General features: G+C 39.0%; 1 protein-coding gene across 8 annotated transcripts in view; it reads left to right on the top strand.

Annotated features, from left to right (window-relative positions):
• The window catches only part of TANC2 (tetratricopeptide repeat, ankyrin repeat and coiled-coil containing 2), a gene marked incomplete at its 3' end in the record, with an annotated part of 285,235 nt that overhangs the window by 36,600 nt on the left and 225,954 nt on the right, over window positions 1-22,681 (top strand). For all 8 annotated transcript variants that reach the window (XM_080677202.1, XM_080677201.1, XM_080677198.1 and 5 more), the window contains exon 2: window positions 12,900-12,993. In XM_080677202.1, coding sequence (XP_080533328.1) covers window positions 12,927-12,993 — 67 coding nt within the window. In that variant the 5' untranslated portion in view covers window positions 12,900-12,926. The remainder of the gene's footprint in view (window positions 1-12,899; window positions 12,994-22,681) is intronic.

Here is a 22,681-nt window from a genome sequence, read left to right as displayed (position 1 = left end):
ATGATTAAAATGTTTAAAATAACAAGGTAATTAGAAAAGAGGAAGAAACTATAAAAAATAAGAAAATATTAAAGAGGACTACTAGAAATGAAAAATATAATAAGGATTTGGAATGTGAGAAATGTGCTAACATCATTCAGAAAAATAATATACTTCAAAATGATACTCAGAGTAAGGAGAATGGAATAATATGGGGGGCAGAACTAGGTTTACAGTTGTTCAAGTACACAAAACAGTTTATTCTTGTATTATTATTTATTTATTATTGCATTTGAAAGTGATACCACTGTAAACCTACTTTTGACTTACCCTGCACATGTTGCATATTGATGTTATGAAAGATACAATGGTTTGTCAGCTGTCACTGTTATAAAATAATTTGCTTGTTTTCTTCTAACAGGAAAGATGGAAGGGGAAAAAATGCTCAGTGGAAGGGTTAAATTAGCAAAGTACAAATAGCTGAAGAGAGAATTAGTGATTTGAAGAAATTGCTCAGAGTGTAATGCAGATAGATAGAAAATATAAGAGTAGTTAAGAGATAAGGGCTTTTCCATTCTGTAGTTAACACCATTGGTTCCTGCCCATATTCCATATCTTAAGCCTTTTTTAATACTTAGATGAAATAGATGGCTCAAGAAATAGAAAACCTGAATAGACAAATTAATATGAAATGAGTTAAATCAGTGCAGATGGATAGATAGAAATCAGTGAGACAACTCAGTCCTGTTACTCTCTTCCCCAGTTGAACCCTGTGACTCCTTAAGAGAATAGTTAATTTTCTACTGACTTTAATCAGTAGAATCATTGCTCCACTGAAACTATGTGGCATTCTTAGGCCACATAGAATGTGTCCTTTCTGGGCCCCCTCAGTTTATGATAGATCAGAATTTTGGTTGGATTCCCTGTTCCAGAAGAAATGTTGCCATTCTCCTAGATTTCTCTCCACGCTTCCCACTGTGTCTCTTATTCACTCTGTACCCATCCTTCTGCAGGACTGATACCATTCTCATATTCTTGCCCTAGATATATAACAGGCACAATTCCCAATCTGAGGCTTGTGCATTAAAGTCTGTAGAAGGGAACTCATTGCTTCCATGTACGGTAGTGGGAGGTCTTACTTTTCTTTGAAAAGAACCCCACTCTATGGCCTTGTGTATCCCTTCTCTCGCCTTATGATCACTGTGTCCTGCTTTCTTGTGGAATGGTGATGTGTGTTGTTAAACATGGCCAGTGAATGAGGCTCTTCTCTGGTCCCTCTTGGAGCACTACTGGCTAATCTATATTTATTAGTGTCAGTTGGCAGGCAGGGATGGCTCCCCTCCCTATTCTCTTTGCCAGTTCTGGCCCTGGTTTGCTTGTCCTATCTAATAAAAGGGTAATATGCAAATTAACCATCACTCTGTCACGAAAGATGGTGGCGCCCATAGCCACAAGATGGCGGCACCAAGTCCTCTCAGCCCCGGCGGAGTCCCCCAGTCCCGGGGGTGGGGGCGACCGCTGAGAGCAGGCAGCGTGAGTGTTCTGTGCCCAACTGTGGATGGGCCTCTGGCCAGGCCGGGGCATGGATGGGCCTCTGGACTGCAGAGAGCCTCTGGGCAGTGGGCGCAGAGCGGCCAGGTCCCGCAGAGAGCTACTGGTGCATGGATTCATGCACAGGGCTACTAGTACTATATAAGCTGTCAAGTATCCTTCTGTGTTATTGGACAATATTTCTGAGATAGTATACAGCTGTTTCCAAAACTCATTTATTGGAGCACTATAGTACCTTATATAATACTAGAGGGCCCGGTGCACGAAATTTGTGCACTGGCGGGGGGTTGTCCCTCATCCCAGCCTGCACCCTCTTCAATCTGGGATCCCTCGGGGATGTCCAACTGCCGAGAGGGATCGGGCCTAAACCGGCAATTGGACATCCCTCTCACAATTTGGGACTGCTGGCTCCTAACAACTCACCTGCCTGCCTGCCTGATTGCCCCTCACCACTCCCCTGCCGGCCTAATTGACGCCTAACTGCTCCCCTGCCAGCCCGATTGCCCCCAACTGCCCTCCCCCAACTGCCCTCCCCTGCCAGCCATCTTGTGACAATGTGGGGGCAACCATCTTGTGACGACGTGGGGGCAGCCATCTTGTGATGACATGGGGCGGCCATCTTGTGATGACGTGGCGCTACCATCTGTGGCAACCATCTTGTGACAACTGGAGCACCCATCTTGTGACAACATGGGGGCAGCCATCTTGTGACACGAGGGCGTGAGGGTCAATTTGCATATTACCTCTTTATTATATAGGATCCCATTAATTAGTGATAATTTCTGCCATTACCGAAATAGAGAATATTACCTTTAGTCTTTCTTATCAGAAGGGTTCACTGTTCATTTTTTCCTCTTTACAACTGTAAGATGATACAGATCTTCCCACTCTATATCAATATACCACTTTCATTTGAGAGCAATGGATGAGGTTTTAAAGCTATGTAAATGAAGGCTGCTCCAGATATATATATATATAGAACCCACCTGACCTCTACTCCTCCTAGACATTGCCTTAGTGGTCTAGGGCTGTTGATTATGCACTGCCAATAATGAATACAGAGATCATAGTTTAAGGGTTACTATTGCTGCCCTCTGATATTCAGTTTAATGCTGGTAAGGACATGTATGAGGCTTTTTTTTATTAACCTATATAAAGGTACCTCTATACATATTCCCTATATTTTTGCATAATAATTTACCTCAGTCATAAAACTCAAATGGTTGGGGTGTGTATGGGAGGCAACTGATGGATGTTTCTCACATCGATGTTTCTTTCTCTCTCTTCCTCTCTTTCTAAAGTCAATAAAAACATATCCTCAGGTGAGGATATTAAAAAAAATAGGAGATTTTGTTGTTTGCCTGGGTAAGGAAAGATGGCAGTTCATCATTTGGATCAGTATGCATTCTTGTTTTGTAATTAGAGTTCTACAGACAATGTCTTAGTTTATTACTTATTTTTTCTTAAATATTTATTGTTGAAGGTATTACATATGTCCCCTTTTTCCACATTGACCTCTTCTAGCCTGCCTACCCCCCACCCCCAAGGCCTTCACCACCCCACCCTATTGTCTGTGTCCATGGGTTATATATATGCATACAAGTTTTTTGGTTGATCTTTTCTGTTACTTTTTTATTTTCTTACTATTTGGAACATTTTCTTCAGATCCTATAGGAGTTTAAAAGCATTTTAATTACATAATTAACCTATTAGGCACAGTTCTAATGTCAAGGGACTTGTTTCTAGAATTGTAAAACAAAGAAAAAAGAATAAATCATTCCCAAAAATGAGAATAAAAAATAATACCAAGCTACTCAAAGTGGAAAAGAATATAGAAAAAGAGTGTTGTTGTTTTTAAAGCTGATTAATGGAATGGAAAATATCCTAAAAAGAAAAGTTAAAGGGAGTACTGTGGTTATTTAGCTTGAATAGTGCAGAAGTGCTTAATAGTTAATTTGATTACATTATCCTATACTGGGTGGGTGTCCCTCGGCCCAGCCTGCACCCTCTCCAATCTGGGACCCCGTGGGGGATGTCCGACTGCCGATTTAGACCGGATCCCACAGGCCAGACTGAGGGACCCCACTGGTGCAGGAATTCGTGCACCGGCTCTAGCTTTACATAAACGCTTAATGCAGGGGAGATATTGTGCTCCTGTTTTGAATAATAGGATAAGAAAAGGCTTTAGATAGGTAGGAGAGATGAAGATGAAAATTGATTATTTACTAATAAGATAGTGCAAGAAGATGTTGAGATAAGAGATGAGTATCCAGCCTTGGTGGACCATTTAGAGGAGAATAGTTAATACTTCACCTAAATGGTTTAGACCAGGTGTCACAAACATAAAAACTTAGAGGTCATATAGAAAACATAATGTTTGTATCAATTAAGTAAATGACAGTTAGAAATGATTGGGGCCTGAGAATGGGTTGTATGTTGTTATTTTGCCAGAGATTCACTTGTCAGATATTTAATGATTTCTCCTGAGAGAGTTATCATTTTAAAATTTGGGTTTAAAATTTGGAAGAGTAGGATATAATTTATCCATATATTGCTGTCATTAATCCAATTAGCTTAAACTGCCATTTCCCACTTAGCTTCAATTTTGTGGAATTTCTATATTTTATTACAGCAAATTTCCTAGTGATGTGTTAATTTGAATAAGAAAGTCATTTTATTAGAATGTAACTATGAGATGGATAATTAGCTTTAAATAAGTATATGTTTCATTTCATTCTTTATGCATTTCAGTCAAGTTTTATAGAATGTTTTAGAACTAGGGAAGAAAAAACCCTCTGTACTTCAAAAAAGTGATCATCATTATAATTAATTTATTCCACCCATCAGCATTTTTTCATTTAAATTAACTTTAGAATGTTATCTTGGTTTATTTTTAGATGTGGGATTTTTATTCTTTTTGACTCTTACTCTTAGTAATTTAAAATATTTTTTTCTAATAATAATTTGTGCTTATAAATTTTTTTCATTTGAAACTTTGAAGAAGTGTACATATATATATGTAAGGTCTGACTGAGGCAAAAGTTTGAAGTATGACTAGAATTTTCTTGGGTTTCCCTCAGATAAAAATTTGAACTTGCCTAGAATTTCTTTGCCTTTCCCTGACTATCTCTGTTGCATGATCACTCTAAGTATTCCCCATTGTTCTAGTTAATTCATAATCTGGTCTTGTCTATTGAAAGTTACTTATATTGTATCTCCTTACATCTTTACCGGGTTACTAATCTGATGAATCAAGTCTTTGCTCAGTTATTCATTCATTCATTTACTCATTCAAGAAGTGTTGAGAACCTCCAGGAGATAGCATTGAGGATAAAAAGAGTAAGATCAGGTTTCTCTATAAGGGATTTGACTTGGACAAATCAAATACAAACTGAGGAAATATAATTCATTAATTCAATAAATATTTATTTGGCACCTACTATTTAGCAGGCACTATTGTTCTCTGGTTATGGACTTGTAGCAGTAAATTAACAAGCAGCTCCCATGCCATTGTGGAGTTTATATTCTAGTGGGAACTGACAATAAACAAATAGTTTATATTATAGGGGGAACTGACAATAAACAAATAGGTATTTAACATTATTTAGAGATAAGTATTTGAAGAAAATTAAAAGATAGGAAGAGATGGGTGAGAGCAATGGAACGTAAATCATACCACCAAGTTGTGTATCACAACTTGAAAGCAACTGATCTCTTGTACCCCTGTGTGAAAAGCCATTGGTGTCTCTGGTCAGCATAGAGCAATTCTAGGGAAGTGGGGGGGCAGCTATGAGCCATTAACACCTGGGGGGGGGGGATGGATGTACTGATACTGTAATGGGGGCAGCTGGTCTCTTGTACCCCTGTGTGAAAAGCCATTGCTGGTCAGCATAGAGCAATTCTAGGGAAGCTGGGGGGCAGCTGTGAGCTATTAACATCGGCCCTTCAGTCCCTGGGCCGATGCTCTATCCACTGAGAAAAACCAGCTTGGGCCCCTTCCTCATAAGTTTTTTCATAATTTATTTGGTGCATTTGCAGACTAATGCCAATAGTCTGGGAGGGGGGATGGATGTACTGATACTGTAATGGGGATCTGTGTGGGACATCATAGTGTCCACTATACCAGGATATCTTCCTCCCCCTCCTCATACATTTTTTGTTTGTTTGTTTTTTGTTTTGTTTTTTTCAGAGCTGGAAAACTGTATTGTTTTCTCAAACTGAGAATCAGAAAAACAATCACAATTAGCCAATACATTCACCATTTTCTTGGACATTTTTAAATTTCCAAAGTGATCCCCATACATTTTTAAAACTATATATATTTACATTGATTTCAGAGAGGAAGGGAGAGGGAGAAAGAAACATCCATGATGAGAGAGAATTATTGATCAGCTGCCTCCTGCACACCCTCTACTGAGTATCAAGCCTGCAACCTGGGCATGTGCCCTTGACTGGAATCGAACCTGGGACCCTTCAGTCCCCAGGCCGATGCTCTACCCACTGAGAAAAACCAGCTTGGGCCCCTTCCTCATAAGTTTTTTCATAATTTATTTGGTGCATTTGCAGACTAATGCCAATAGGTAACAAGGTAAAATGTATTAAAATATGTGATAGTGCCACAAAAGAAGCATTATACATATTTTTTAAAACAAGAACTAAATGAAATAATACTTCTGAGACTTATAATTTTGGATCATTAGATTTAGAAATCTCATAGTCCTAGTTAAGCTTTAAGTAGATTTACTGTGTTCCCTATTTAAAAAGAGGCACTGAAGAGGAGCACAAAGAGCATAGGTTCAAATATGGCCTTAAACATTTATTACCTTATAACTGTGGTCATGCTATTACATTTCTTTACTTCAGCTTCCTCTTCTGTAAAATGAAGCAAATACCACCCACCTTAACGTGGTTTTGACGAGGATTAAATGAGATCCTATATGTAGAATTTTTTTTTCACTTGTATCCACATAGAGATTCTGACATATAAGAAAATAGTTCTTCATTATCGTCTAAGAAAATACAAATTGAGGAGTTACAGGATTTAGTATTAAAATTTTATGGTAAGGGTAAATATTAAAAATTCTCATCACAAAATTAATTCTGTAACTTTGTATGGTGACAGATGTTAACTAGACTTATTGTAATCATTTTGAAATATATAAATATCAATCATGTACACATGAAACTAATGTAATGTGGTATGTCAGTTGCACCTCAATAAAAAGATAAATTTTATGATCTATTTAAGATTATGAAGTATATTTCATATATATCCTTACATATAATACTCAAGTATTTCAAATATTAATACTTATCAAACTTAGAATTTTTTTCTCAGTCTCATAAAGTAAGATTAAGGGGAAAAAATTGAAATAGTTCTCAAGATGAATCTATAAAAGGAATATCTCATAAATGCTTGAAATGTTCTTTTTAGGATTCATTGCCATATTTATCTTACCTAATAATAGACAAACATGTAAATTGACCATACCTCCGCTATGCCCACAGCCAATCAGGAGTGAGTATGCAAATTAACCCAACAAAGATGGTGGGCTTGTGAGCAGCTTGCACGCGCGCAGGCACAGAGCAGCCAGGGGGCGGGGCGGGACGCTGGCATCGTCGCCCAGGCAACAAGGTCCAATGGTTTGCCCGCTGTATCTGCCTCCCAGGGGCGCGCCTGTGCCAGCGGCTCCTACATGCAGTTCCAACCACTGAGGAGTGGTCAGACCCCAGGGCCACCATCTCTGCCGAGAACCAGGAGGCCGCTGCCCCGGGGCCCAGGTGAGAGCATGGCTCTGCCTACTGCTTTTCAGACCCACCAGGACACAGCAGCAGAGCCCGGCCTTCATGGTCTTTCTGGAAGCAGCCTCCCAGGGCAGGTGAGCGGACTGGAGATCATGCCTCAGGCTCCGCGCCTTCTGGTGGGCGGAGAAGAGGCAGCTTGGCTCCTCCTCCTCTCCCCAGTCCCCGCCCTTTCTAACCAGGGGCCTCACTGGGAACTTAACTTTCTTTGTTAAACAAAGGAATTCTGGACAATGATTGTCCAACCTCTGCAAATGCAGTGGGATAACATGTCCAGGGTCGGGGTGCACCCGCCAGCCCGGGACCGGGTAGCGACTGTGCACAAGCACACACCTTTTTTCCCACGGAAGATGGACATCAGCTCAGAGAATTCTGTGGAACAGCAGGGATCCACTGAGCAGTTCCTGGGCATCCTGCAACCAGTCTGCCTGCAACCAGTCTGCCTGCAAAGAGGTTACGGGAGAAGGGTGTCTCTCTGCCGCAGGTGCTCCTGGCCAACCCCTCTGACACCCCCAACAGCAAGGTTTCCCATGCAAACTGCAATGCAGGACAAGACGTGCATTTCCTCACCATCAAGCTCTCTGAGAAACTAAGAAAGAGGCTTCCAAAGCTGTGATTGTGAGCGCTTCACGCAAATCCATACGACTGCCTCCCCAGCCAGCACCCAGCACCTGCTATCACCCACAGGTCTTCCATGTTCCATTCACCCAAACCAGTGACAGCACACCTCCATCGCTGCGAGCTTAGGGGACTGTGATGGAAGAAGGCACCATGACTGCTCCATGGACGCAACAGTGGGGCGACTCAGGGTGCAGAGAACTGGCCACATTCCCAATGCCCGGATCTGGTTACTGTGCGGGATCAAGGCTCTGTTGACTCCCCAGGCCGTGCCTTCCCCGTAAGCTACGCACAGCCCTGACGGGCACCGCACAGCTGGGCAGCACGGAGCAGATGCATGAAACCACCCAGCCCAGGAATGAGCCAGTCTCAGGCAGCTGGTCATGAACTGGCCACTGCAGGGATGGCCCTGCTGGCCGTCCCGTACTCAATTGCCTGCCGAGGTCCTGACCCTATGGTTTGGGTTTGGTTCACTCCTCTTCCTCCCCAGCCCTCTCTAGAGACATATATATATATATATATATATATATATATATATATATATATATAATCATCTAAAGAAAGAATGATTCAAAAATTTCCAAATTAGGAAAATATGGTAAAAAATATAAACCCACAGATCAAAGAAGCTCAGTGAATAGCAAGCACAGGACATAAAGCTACATCAAGACACATAAAAATCATATTGCTCAACACCAATGATGAAAAGAAAAATCTTATAAGTAGTCAGAAGAAAAGAGACACACTACACAGGAATAAACATAAGGATTACAAAATATTTTTCATCAGAAACAGTGTAAGGGAGAAGATAGTAGAGTATCATCATTAAAATACTCACAAGGGGGGAAATCCTTTCAATTTATAATTCTAGACTGAGTGAAATTATTTTTAAAAATAATTTAAAAATATTTTCATATATAAAAGATTGAATTTTCTTTATGACCAGCAGATTTGTAGTGTAAGAAATGTTAAAAGAAGTCCTGCAAGCAGAAATTTTACCAGATACAAATAACGATCTATGCCAAGAAATGGAAAACACCAAAGACAGTAAATGCATAGGGAAATATACAATAGAAGTTTCTTATTATTTAAATATATTTAAAGATAATTAACTAAACAATAATGTAATGTCAGTTTTATAACATCTGTGAAAGTAAAATACATGACAACAATAGCACAAAGATTGCCTGGGAAAAATGAAATTTTGTTACAGTGAAGTTTCTATACAACAGGGATTCTCAAACTACGGCCCGCGGGCCACATGTGGCCTGCTGAGGACATTTATCCAGCCCGCCAGGTGCCGCTGCCTGTCCTGCTTAGCAGCCAACTCGCCCCGGGCCCGCAGTGCGCATAGGAATTTGTTCATAGTTTTTTTTTAAAACTATAGTCCGCCCTCCAACGGTCTGAGGGACAGTGAACTGGCCCCTTGTTTAAAAAGTTTGAGGACCCCTGCTATACAAGATGTGAAGTGGTATAATATCCACTTGAAGATAGACTGTGACAAGTTAAAATCCTATATAATAAAGAGCTAATATGCAAATAGTCATCACACCCTCATGCCATCATGCCATAACGGCTCAGCTACTCAACACTGGGGAGAGAGGAATGGGGACCAGCCAAGCTGCAGCCCGGGAGAGGGACAAGCCGCACGCCCTGTGGTTGCGGGTGCCTGCAGCTGCAGCCTGGGCAAAGCTGCCCGCCCACGGTCCCCTGTGGCTGTGGCCGGCCTGGGTCAAGCCGGCCCAGGTCCTGGGTGCCTGTGGCTGGCCAGAGGGAGGGAAGCCCGGGCCCCGGGTGTGGGGCGAGGCAGAGGCAGTTAGGGGCAATCAGTCCAGCAGGGGAGCAGTTAGGGGCGATCAGGCCAGTAGGGGAGCAGTTAGGGGCGATCAGGCAGGCAAGCAGAGGTGGTTAGGGGTGATCAAGCAGGCAGGCAGAGGCAGTTAGGGGCAATCAGGCAGGCCAGTGAGCGGTTAGGAGCCAGTGGTCCCAGATTGCGAGAGGGATGTCCGACTGTTGGACATCCCCGAAGGGGTCCCCGATTGGAGAGGGTGCAGGCTGGGCTGAGGGAACCCCCCTCTGTGCACGAATTTCATGTACCAGGCCACTAGTTTTTACTGATACAAAGAGTAAGTTATTTTTTGGTATTCATCTTAATCTTTATGTTTTACATTATATCTTGTGATCTTGCTAAATTCGCTTAATTCCAATAGTTTATAAATTCTTTTAGGTTTTCCAAGTAAATCATATTGTCTGTAAAAGTGGCATTTTTTATATTTTCTTTCCATTCTTTATACTTTCTGTTTTATGTTCTTACCTTTTTGTACTGGCTAAGACTTCGAGGACCATGTTGAGTGCAAGTCACATTCTTCAATCTTGGGAAATATTTTCAATCATTCACCATTAAGTACGATGTTTGCTATTTTTAATTGTTTTTTAAAATATATATTTATTGACTTCAGAGAAGAAGGGAGAGGGAGAGAGACATAGAAACTTCAATGATGAGAGAGAATCATTGATTGGCTGCCTCCTGCATGTCCCACACTGGGGATTGGGCCTGCAACCGGGGCATATGCCCTGACTGGGAATCAAACTGTGACTTACTGGTTCATAGGTCGATGCTCAATCACTGAGCTTCGCTGAAAGATATACTTTTATAATATAAAGGAACTTCTCTTTGATTTCTTATTTTGTACTAGTTTTTAAAAAAAATCATAATTGAATGTTAAATTTTATGTGCTTCATCTATTGATGATTTCTCTTGTTGATGTGGTAAATTTTATTGATTTTTATGTATTAAACTAGAGGCCCGGTGCACGAAATTCATGCATGGGATGGGATCCAGTAGGATCGGGCCTAAACGGGCCATCGGACAGCCCTCTCACAATCCAGGACTGCTGGCTCCCAACTGCTCGCCTGCCTGCCTTCCTGATTGCCCCTAACCGCTTCTGCCTGCCAGCCTGATCACCCCCTAACCCAGGGGTGGGCAAACTTTTTGACTCGAGGGCCACAATGGGTTCTTAAACTGGACCGGAGGGCCGGAACAAAAGCATGGATGGAGTGTTTGTGTGAACTAATATAAATTCAAAGTAAAGGAGCGGAGGGGAGAACAAGAGAACCGGATAGAACAGCTGGATCCGGCCCGCGGGCCGTAGTTTGCCCACGGCTGCCCTAACCACTCCCCTGCCAGCCTGATTGATGCCTAACTGCTCCCCTCCTATTTGCCCCTAACTGTCCTCCCCTGCAGGCCTGGTCCCCCCACAACTCCTCTCCCCTGCAGGCCTGGGTCCCCCCCAACTGCCCTTCCCTGCAGGCCTGGTTGCCCCCAACTTCCCTCCTCTGCCGGCCTGGTCACCCCTAATTGCCCTCCCCTGCAGGCTTGATCACCTACAACTGCCCTCCCTTGCAGGCCTGGTCCCTCCCAACTGCCCTCCCCTGCTGGCCTGATCGCCCACAACTTTCCTCCCTTGCACGCCTGGTCCCTCCCAACTGCCCTCCCCTGCTGGCCATCTTGTGACGGCCATCTTGTGTCCACATGGGGGCAGCTATCTTGTATGTTGGAGTGACAATCAATTTGCATATTACTCTTTTATTAGATAGGATAGAGGCCTGGTGCATGGGTGGGGGCCAGCTGGTTTTCCCTGAAGGGTGTCCCGGATCAGGGTGGAGGTTTCATTGGGGGGTGGGTCAGCCTGGACAAGAGGCCTGTGGTGGTTTGCAGGCCAGCCATGTCCCCCAGCGACCCAAGCAGAGGCCCTGGTATCTGGGATTTATTTATCTTCTCTAATTGAAACTTTGTAGCCTTGAGTGGAGTCCTGGGCCGGCCAGGGTGTGCTGAAAGCTTGGCTTCCTCCATTGCCGGGGAAACCCAAGCCTCTTGCTCGCTCCGTGGCCACAGCCATCTTGGTTGGGCTTAATTTGCATACTTGCTCCTGATTGGCCAGTGGGCGTGGCTTGTGTGTGTGGCAGAGTGATGGTTAATTTGCATATTACTCTTTTATTAGATAGTATTATTTTTGCATTTCTGGATTAAACCCCCACTTAGTCCTGATCAATATATTGATAGATGTGATTTTTGCCAATATTTTACTTAGGATTTTTGCATCTGTGTCAACAGAGAAGTCTGTAATATTTCTTTCTTGAACCTTGCTGTCTTTTGTTATCAAGCTTATGCTTTTTTTAGAAAACACATTTGGAAATGTTCTCTATTTTTCTACTCTCTGGAACAGTTTGTGCAAGATTGATATTATTTCTTCCTTAATTGCTGGTAGAATGTATTGTTGAAATCATCTGGGCCAAGAGTTTTCATTGTAGGAGTGTGTTTTTACTTTACATAAACTATTTAAAACATAGAAAATTTAACGTAATTTTAGTTCACATATATATATCCACTAGTTAGAATCTACTGTTAACATTTTGCTATGATTACTTTATTACATAAATGGTCTTTTAGTGGAGTGCATATTTAACATAATAACAGATAATTTTGAGTTTAAAGCTACCATCTTAATATTTGTTTTATATTTTATCCACATGCACTATATTTTTCCTTTCAATTCTTACTTTCTTTGATTCAATCAAATATTTTAACTATTCTTTTTGTCATCTTTATTAGCTTTTAACAGCTATCCTAGAAAAAAATAATTAATTAAATGTTTTTGTCATTTAGTTATAATTTTTGTACTATGTTTTTACACATAGTTAATTCCTTATAGTGCATTTAAAATATAAGCATAACCAATGGATGCAAGACACTGGGGTGGGGGTCAGAGCATGTACTGGGCGGTAGGGGAGGCCAGGGAAGGTCAATGGGAAGAAAAAAAAAGGAGACATATGTACTACTATATGTACTACTATTTGTAATACTTTAAACATAAAATAGAAAAATTAATTCTGAATTTTGAATAGAAAATTGAGTTTCCTAACGTATTTTCCCACATTTTATTTTATAGTTTTGTGAGTACCAGAATAGCACAACCATGTTTCGGAATAGTCTCAAGATGCTTCTTACTGGAGGGAAATCAAGTCGTAAAAACAGATCAAGTGGTAAGTGACTAGGCTACATTTATTTGGTATGATATTTTAGAAAAGCGAGTTCTATTAGGGATCTGAATTAATACTACAACACTTTATTTGTTTATTAAATGGCTTATTTAATTTAGAAAAAAAGAAAGTTTATATTCCTATAGGCTATTATACTCTATTAAGAGGTAGGAACACTTGAATACTTACCAGGAACAGTCAGGTAAAAGAAAAGTATGTGAAGAGAAATATTTACTTCTAATATGTGAAAGAGTAATACTTCTGTGCACTACTTATTAAAAACAGTCTAGACCTAAATTTATTTTTTGAATTAACGTGTGAAATTATTTTAGCCCTAGACACTCTGGGGATTGAGACTATAAAAATAGGAACTGTCCTTAAAGGGTTATATAGAAAGTGAAATATAAATTGAAGATTTCTACAGTCACTAAAATAAAGTTTATAAAATTTTTTTAAAGAACAAAGTAGTTCCTGGGCTTTCATGATAAAAATAAACCTAAAATTTACATATTGGGAGAAATAGTGAAGAAAAATATACTGAATGATCTCTGTTAATGGGTTGTAGATATTTATTATATTCTTTTAATATTTTCAATTTTCTTATTTTTCTGCATTTTACAAATTTAAATTGGTAGTATATTCATTATCATTCAATTTAAAACTGTTTTTAACTCCCCTTGTGATTTCTTCTTGACCCATAGATATTTAAAGGATAATTGTTAATTTCTAAACAGTTGATAGTTTCCTGGTTATCTTACTATTAACATAGCTTGACTGTACTGTTATCAGAGAACCTATCCTATATTATTTTTTTTTTATATTTTTTGAGATTTGCCTTACAGCTCAGCATATGATCAAATTTGGTGAATGTTCTGGATGCACCTGAAAATAATGTGGATTCTGCAGTTGTTGGGTGCAGTGTAGGTCAATTTGGTTAATATTTTATATCCTCACTTATATGTTCACTTATTTTTTAAAAATATTTATTGAGAAAGGTGTGATTAAATCTCACACTATGATTGTGGAACTGTCTGTTTAGTTCCTGACCCTTTTGCTTTATGCATATGGAAGCTATCTTGCTATATCCATTGAAATTTGGAATTGTTATCTCTTCCTGTTGAAATGACTATTTTACAATAATGGAATGTCCCTCTTTATTTCTAATATTGCCTTTTGTCTGAAAGTTGATTTTGTCTGATATTAGGATGACTATCCCAGCTTTCTTTTGATTGGTGTTTGCAAGATATGATTTGTTCTATTCTTTTACTTGAAACATTTCTATATGTTATACTGTTAATAGCGTATAGGTGAGTTTCCTTTTTTATTCATTCAGACAAGTCTTTTAAGGGTAATGTTGGTTCATCTGTACTAATTCAACCAATGTTATATTTAGGTTTAAATATAACTTCTTACTATGTGCTTTCTTCTTGTCCTACCTGTTCTATGCTTTTTTCCCTCCTTTCCCCTTTCATGCTTTATTTTGGATTGGTCAAAATGTTTTTTATTATTTTCTATCTCCCCCTATAGACTTGGAAATTATATGCTATTATAATTCTTTCAGTGGTTACCTTAAAGATTTAAACATCAATCAGTTTGATATCAATTAGTACTTTTACCCTCTTCTTGGACAATGAAAGAACTTTAGATTCTTTTCACCTATATGTATTTTAAACTCCACAAGACATTAATATTGTTTTATGTGGCCACTATTATTTAGATTTACCCAATATTGACCTTTTCATTCTTTCCTCCATCCCTCATTTTCTAGATGGTATAACCTTTCTTTTTATCTAGAAAACACCCTTTATAATTTCCTTTAGTTGGGATTTTCTTGTGGCAAATTTCCTTTAATTTTGTCTATCTGAAAATGCCTTTATTTTTCCTTCTTGCAGAATATTTTTGCTGGGAGTAGAATTCTAGATTGGCAGTTTATTTCTTTCAAATATTGTTCATTGTCTTCTGGCTTCTTGAATTATTTCTGGTGAGAAGTCAACTGTCAGCTTAATTGCTGCCTCTTTAAAGGCAATCTATCTCTTTTTCTCTTTGTTTTTAGTTTTCTAGATTTATATTGATGTGCCTAGGAGTGTTTTTCTTTTTACCTATCCTTGTTTGTCTTCTATTTATTTATGTTTGTAGGGTTTCTTGAATCTGTGGCTTGATGTCTTTCACAGTTTTGAAAGAAATTATCTATTCTCTCTTCAAATTTTCAATTAAAAATTTTTTCTCTCTTCTTTCTATACATTTGGTAGACCATATACATATCAACTATGTCTCTTATATTCTTTCTATCCTTTTGTCTCTGTGCTTTAGTTTATTCTGGGTATTTTATTTTGACATATCTTACAGTCATGAATTCAGTCTTCACTAGTATATAATCTATTCTTAGCCATATTCAGTACTTAATTTTAGTTTTTTATATTTCAGTTCTTAAACTTCTTTCCATTTGCTAGTTTGATTTTTTTTAAATTAGAAATAATTTTATGCTTATTGAAAGGTTGCAACAATAGTTTAAAGAACTCCACAGATTCACAGATTATTTACTTTTCACTGCATTTGCTTTATCATTCTCTCTATATATATACACACACACTCTGTTTTCCCCTCTCCCTCATGCCACCTTCTTGCTCACTCACTTTTTTTTAAAAAATATATTTTATTGATTTTTACAGAGAGGAAGGGAGAGGGATAGAGAGTTAGAAACATTGATGTGAGAGAAACATCGATCAGCTGCCTCCTTCACACCCCCTACTGGGGAAATGCCCGCAACCAAGGTACATGCCCTTGACCGGAATCGAACCTGGGACTCTTCAGTCCATAGGCCGACGCTCTATCCACTGAGCCAAACCGGTTAGGGCTGCTCACTCACTTTTAAAAAAAATTTCTTGAGTCTGGCTGATTTGGCTCCATGGTTGAGCATTGACCTATGAACCAAGAGGTCATGATTCCCAGTCAGGGCACATGCTGGGTTTCAGGCTCGATCCCCAGCAGGGGGAGTGAAGGAGGCAGCTGATCAGTGATTTTCTCTCATCATTGATGTTTCTGTCCTTCCTCTGAAATCAACAAAAAGAATATTTTAAAAACTTTGTGCTTTAGCAGTTACAAATTAATGTATTCTAGACTTTTGACTAACTACTGCTTTAGTAGATATGTCGTTAATTCCACACATGTCAAAGCTCTCTGTAGCATTAAAGCTAATTCCTTGGATTTACTAGGTAGTTAATGATATCAATAAGGATTTGGGAGTGTCTTATTCTAGTATTTATTTTTCTCTGTGGTTTTTCTTGTCTAATGTTTATAATTTAGAGTATAAATTAAGTAAATAGTGATTTATATTTTGTATGGAAGGAACCCTATTTGTAGAGAAGCAGTATATTTTTTCAAACATACTCCAAAGCAAGAATTTCAAACACAAATAAATTGTATCTTAAAATGAAAAGTGTATTTATGGAATGACATCATTAGTGTTTTTATCATTACAGTTTTTTCTGTAGTCATTAATGAGTAATTGGATGACTGTTTTGTTCTTATATTAACTTTGGATCATGGCTGGCAGGGGGGGTTAGTGAGGGACAACCAGACGACTGAACAGCAGGCTGCGTGGGGCAACTAGGCCAGTAGGGGGCAATTGGGGGCAACCAGGCCAGCAGGGGGAGGCAGTTAGGGGTGACCAGGCCCACGGGGGGGGGCAGTTGGGGGCAACCAGGTTGGCAGGGGGGTTCAGTTGGGGGCGACCAGGCTGGCAGGCAGAGGTGGTTAGGGGTGATCAGGCTGTCGGGGGGGGGGGGGGCGGGGCAGTTAGGGGCAATCAGGCAGGCAGGCAGGTGAGCAATTAGGAGCTAGCAGTCCCAGATTGTGAGAGGGATGTCTGACTGCTGGCAGTGAGGGGTCCTAGATTGGAGAGGGTGCAGGCTGGGCTGAGGAGATCCCTCCCCCACTGTGCACGAATTTCGTGCACTGGGCCTCTAGTGCAAGTAATAAAAGTTCAAATGTGCTTCTTTGATATAAGTAATGTCATTTGGTATCATTTTCTCATTGTTTTGGTAAAGCATCAGTTAGGTATGAGGGGGAAAAAACACTGTCAATTTCAGGTATTCAAGAACTCCGAAAGTACCCTAAGTATAACACAGCTGTTAGGAGCAAAATAAAATTACTAACCAATTATTTTGCTAGCTAGCAAAATAAAAAATAAATGTGAGGAAGGCAGGAGATGCAGAATGAAAAGCAAGCAAAGCAAATAAAACTTATAGTTAAATATAAATGCTGATAAGGTACTGCAACAAGTAGAGTTTATTCCAGGAGTGCAAAGATGTTTCTATATTAGAACATTAACAAAAGTTTTTTTAAAAAACCACATTATTGTATCATTCTATTTGAAAGAAAAGCATTTTATAAAACTGAGCAGCCGTTAAAATAGAAAAGGGTGCTTTAAACATAATGAAAATTTTCACCTAATCCAACATCTAAACATCATACTAAACAAGGAAATGTAGCGGCAAGTTCTTAAAACAGAAACCTTTAGAGATTTCTCCTGTTACCACTCTTTTTCAAAATTGTTTGGAAGGTTCTAGTATACAATTAGGACAAGAAAATAAAATGACTAGTATAAACAATGGAAACGAAAAAACAGTCATCTTTATTTTAAAATGAGGTGAAAATCCCAGAGAATCTAGTAAATATCTACTAGAGACAATAATATAATTTGGCAAGGTGATTGGTACTTTCAGCTTTATCAGTATTTACTGATTAGAAATGTAAATGAGGAAAAAATTACATTCACAATGATAATAACCATCAAATTCTCATGAAATTTGAGAAACCTAATTGGAATTGGACAAATGGAAAGACATATATTTCTTCTGGGTTTACACATAAAGTGAATTTTCTTTTTCAAATCATTTTTTATTTTTCCATTACTATTGATACATAATATATTAGTTTCAGGTGTATACCCCAGTTATTAGACATTTTAAAACTTACTAAGTGATCATCCCCCCCCAAAATCTTATACCCACCTGATACCATGCATAGTTATTAGAATACTAGAGGCCTGATGCATGAAATTCGTGCAAGGGGCTCGGCCCCTGCTACCGCAGCAGCTGCCTCCTCTACCTCAGCCCCCCACTCACCGTGGTGGCCGCCTTGGCCCTCATAGCCCCGGCTTTGTCCGGAAGGTCATCCAGAAGGACGCCCAGTCTAATTAGCATATTATGCTTTTATTATTATAGATAGATTATTGACTATATTCCCTATGTGTACTTTATACCCCCATGACTATACTATAACTACTAATTTGTACTTCTACTGCTAAATCCCTTCACCTTTTTCACCTATTCCCCTAACACCCCTCCCATCTGGCAACCATCAAAATGTTCTCTGTATCTATGAATCTGTTTCTGTTCTTGTTTAGATTTAATTGTTGATAGATATCTATTTATTGCTATTGTATTGTTCATATTTTTTATCTCTTTTTTTCATTCTTCTTCATAAAGAAGACCCTTTAACATTTCATGTAATATTGGTTTGGTGGTGATGAACTCCTTTAGCTTTTCCTTGCCTAGGAAGCTTCCTATCTGACATTCAATTCTAAATGATAGCTTTGCTGGGTAGAGTAATCTTGTTTGTAGGTCCTTGCTATTCATCACTTTGAATATTTCTTGCTGTTCCCTTCTGGCCTGCAAAGTTTCTGTTGAGAAATCAGCTGACAGTCTTACGGGAGTACCCTTGTAGGTAACTAATTGCTTTCTCTTGCTGCTTTTAAGATTCTCTGTCTTTAACCTTTGGTATTTAATTATGATGTGTCTTGGTGTGGGCCTCTTTGGATTTATCTTGTTTGGGACTCTGTGTACTTCTTGGACTTGTATGTCTATTTCTTTCACCAAGTAAGGGAAAAGAATAAATGAGAATAATCAACGATGAGAAAAACAACTGATTTTGGTGGAGGGTATGACTTATAAGGTATTAAAATTAACTATAATTATGTGGTCACATAGTTAGACTAGATATGTCTAGGACAGAGAGCCAGGAAAACCATGGTATTAATGAGATAGGAGCATTATTGCTACTTCATTTTGTGGAACTATCCAAGGCATTGTAGGATACATTTCCATTATGACCAAAAGATACCTTTTAATTTTTCAAATAATCAGGGTCTGCCCTTGATTGAGACCTGAGCTGGAGATATAATGGAGATGTTAGATTTTATGTTTTCTTGCATCATTGTATTACCTTAAATGCTTGGGGTGCTGATCCTTCTGTGTTTAATGACTTGTTCATGATGGATCATTTCCTTGTGTGTTTTCTAAGGTTTCTTTATAAGCTTATCTCAGGTAGGGATTGCTTTGTGTGGGGATGATGTACTGTTGACTGTTGCACTGGTATCACAGGCCATGGATTGATTTTTTTAAAGCTTTTTATTGTGTTAAAATATATATAACATGAAATTCACCTTTTTTTTTTTTTAAATTCTCACCCAAGAATATATTTTCCATTGATTTTCAGACAAAGTGGAAGGGAGGGAGGAGGCAGAAAGAGAGAAGAATCAATATGAGAGAGACACATTGATTCGTTTCCTCCCACATGTGCCCCAACCGGGGCCTGGGATTGAACCCAAAACCGAGATACATGCCCTTGACTGAGAATTGTACTCGCAACCCTTTGGTCTGTGGGCTGACGCTCTAACCACTGAGCACCAGCCAAGTTTGAAGTTCACCCTTTTAACCATTAAAAAAAAAATTCTCACCTGAGGATATGTTTTTCAAAATTGATTTGAGAGAGAGAGAGGAAGGAGGAGAAAGAGAGAGCGAGATAGAGAGATAGATAGAGAAAGAGAGAGAGAGAGAGAAACATCGATCTGTTGCCTCCTGTACATGCCTGGACCCGGGAGCAAACATGCAACCTAGGTATGTGCCCTGACCAGGAATAGAGCTTGCAACCTTTTGTTACCTGGGACAGTGCTCCAACCAACTGAGCCACCTGGCCAGGACTGTTCCTGATTACCTTTGACTTCATTTCCTATAAAAGTAACTCTTGTTCACTTTTTTTCAGCCATATCAGCCTTCTGCTTTAGGAGTTTTATGCTTGTTGTGCCCTCAGGCTGGAACGTTAGCTTCCTTTCTTCATTGGGGACTTAATTGAGAAGTCACCTCCTTGAGGTCTTTCCTGGCTACCAGATTTAAGACTTTAGCCCCTTTTTTGTATTTGTCCTTTTATTTTGTCCCCCCTCTTATATTGTGACTCTTGCAATTATCACTATCTTATTATTTATCTTGTTTTTCTGTTTTGTTATCTGTCTTTCTCACTATAATACATTCTCTTTTCCACTGTATTCTTAGCACCAGACTGGCACATAGTAAGCACTCAGTAATATTGTTTCATGAATGAATGACATTTAAGGAAGATAACTCTGGCATCAATATATAAAATGGACTGGCATAAGTATATGAAATGGACTTCGATGAGTAGAATCTAAGAGATGATGAAAAGGCTAAAGGACTAAAGAGGATACACAAGGAAGATATTTTTGAGGTAAAATAGAAAGGATTTAGTTATTAGAGTGGCTAGGAAAAGGAAAGAATGAAGGCAATAATTCTGAAATTTCTGGCTGGAGAGACTGGCTGATGTGACATTGCATTATTCCACACCCATATTAGGTACAAAATGATCACATATTAAATGAATAATTATCCAGAGAAATTACCTTTTGTACTAAATTCTGCTTTCAAATGTAATTTATTAACTCCATGGTTTCTTTCCATTCTTCTGAGTCCTTTCTAATTTACCTTTGTTTATGCTTTGGGATTATACTTCCTCTGGACTTCAGGACAATTTAATGTTATAAACCCTTTTAGCAATGCACTGCAGTATTTCTCCCTAAAGATTTATTTCCATGATTATCTACTTTCATAGTTTACTGTTTCCACCTATGTTGCTGAAGAAGGAAGCCAGAGAAAGCTATGTAGGGTTAATGCTGTCAGTACAAGCCCTTTTGTGACTATATAATTCTTTCCAATTTAAAGGAAGTAATTTTCATCTTCTGTTTAGTTGCTCCCTATCCTCAACTTGTACAAGTTGCTTGAAATTTAAAATAGTGATTTCTTAGTAGATTAAAGTTCCCCTTATAAAATTGTCTTTGATTATTAATCCAAGATTATATATTTAAAAAAATTTAAAAAAAACACGCAAACGTAAACCATGGAGCCCTGGCTGGTTGGCTCAGTTGGTTGGAGCAGCATCCTGTGCAACAAAGCATGACAGGTTCAATTCCTGGTCAGGGCACATACCAAGGTTTCATGTTCAGTCCCTGGTTGGAGGCACATGTGGGAGGCAACTGATCAGTGTTTCTCTTCCTTTCCCCTCCCCCCCCTTCTCCCCTCTCCCCTGCTCTCCTCTCCCTCTCTCCTCTTCTCCCTTCCCCTCTCCTCTTTCTCCTCTCCCCTCTCCCCTTTCCCTCTCCCTCTTGGCTAGGGCTGTTTTAACTATTTTAAATCTTTTGACTTTCCATATAAATTTTAAAGTTTATATCTATAAAAAAACACACCCTCTGGAATATTGCTTGGAATTGCATTAAATCTATAGGTCAATTGGAATAAAATTGAAATCTTTATCATATTGGGTCTTTCAGTGTATAAACATATGTGTTTCCATTTATGTGAGTCTTATTTGATGTCTGTCGTCAACATTTTGTAGTTCCAGCATGTATTTGTTTTGTTAGATTTATACTTAAGTATTTCCTTTTTAAAAACTATTGTTGGCCCTAGCTGGTTTGGGTCAGTGGATAGAGCGTCAACCTGTAGACTGAAGAACCCCAGGTTCGATTCTGGTCAAGGGGCACATGCCCGGGTTGTGGGCTTGATCCCCAGTAAGGGGTATGCAGGAGGCAGCCAATCAATGAGTCTCTCTCATCATTGATGTTTCTATCTCTCCCTCTTCCTTCCTCTCTGAAATCAATAATCATGTATTCACATTAAAAAAAAAAACACCTATTGTTGGTAGTATTTTTAAAGTTTTGGCTTTTAATTGTCTACTGCTAGTGTATAAATATATATAAAACTATGATTGATTATTGTTTTTTGACTTTGTACTATGACCATGCTAAACTCATGAAGTTCTGAGAGTTTTTTGTTTTGTTTTGTTTGTTTTTGGTAGATTCCTTTGAATTTTTAAAGTGGACAATAATGTCTTCTGAGAATAGTCAGTTTTATTTCTTCCTCTTCCGTCTGTACGAACTGACTAGTTTCTAGTAAGATGGTGGCTAAGAGTGGTGAGAGTCAGTGTTCTTGTCAGTCTTGGACCACTAAGGATGATTGATGTTGATGGTAGATTTTTTAAAATCAAGTTGAGGTAATTTTCCTGTATTTCTAATTTTTAATCATGAATGGATGTTGAATTTTGTTTAAATGCTTTTTCTACATCAAGTGATCTGATCATGTGATTTTTCTTCTTTGAACCATTAATATGTTGGATTACATTGAATGATTTCCAAATATTTAATTGACTTAGCATTCCTAGGAGGATAAACCCCTCTTGGTCATAGTGTGTGTGTGTGTGAGAGAGTGTGTGTGTACGTTACTGGATTTGATTTGCTAATATTTTGTTGAGGATTTTTGTTTCTATGTTCATGAGAGATATTGGTCTGTAGTGGGTTTTTTTTTTAATGATCTGATCTACTTTTACTGTATTAGAGTAATGTCAT

This window comes from Plecotus auritus (assembly GCF_963455305.1).
Source record: "Plecotus auritus genome assembly, chromosome: 7".
In the NCBI taxonomy this organism is placed as follows: Eukaryota; Metazoa; Chordata; class Mammalia; order Chiroptera; family Vespertilionidae; genus Plecotus; species Plecotus auritus.
The sequence above is the reverse complement of the archived record's forward strand: the minus strand, read 5'-3'. Positions and strand labels throughout refer to the sequence as shown.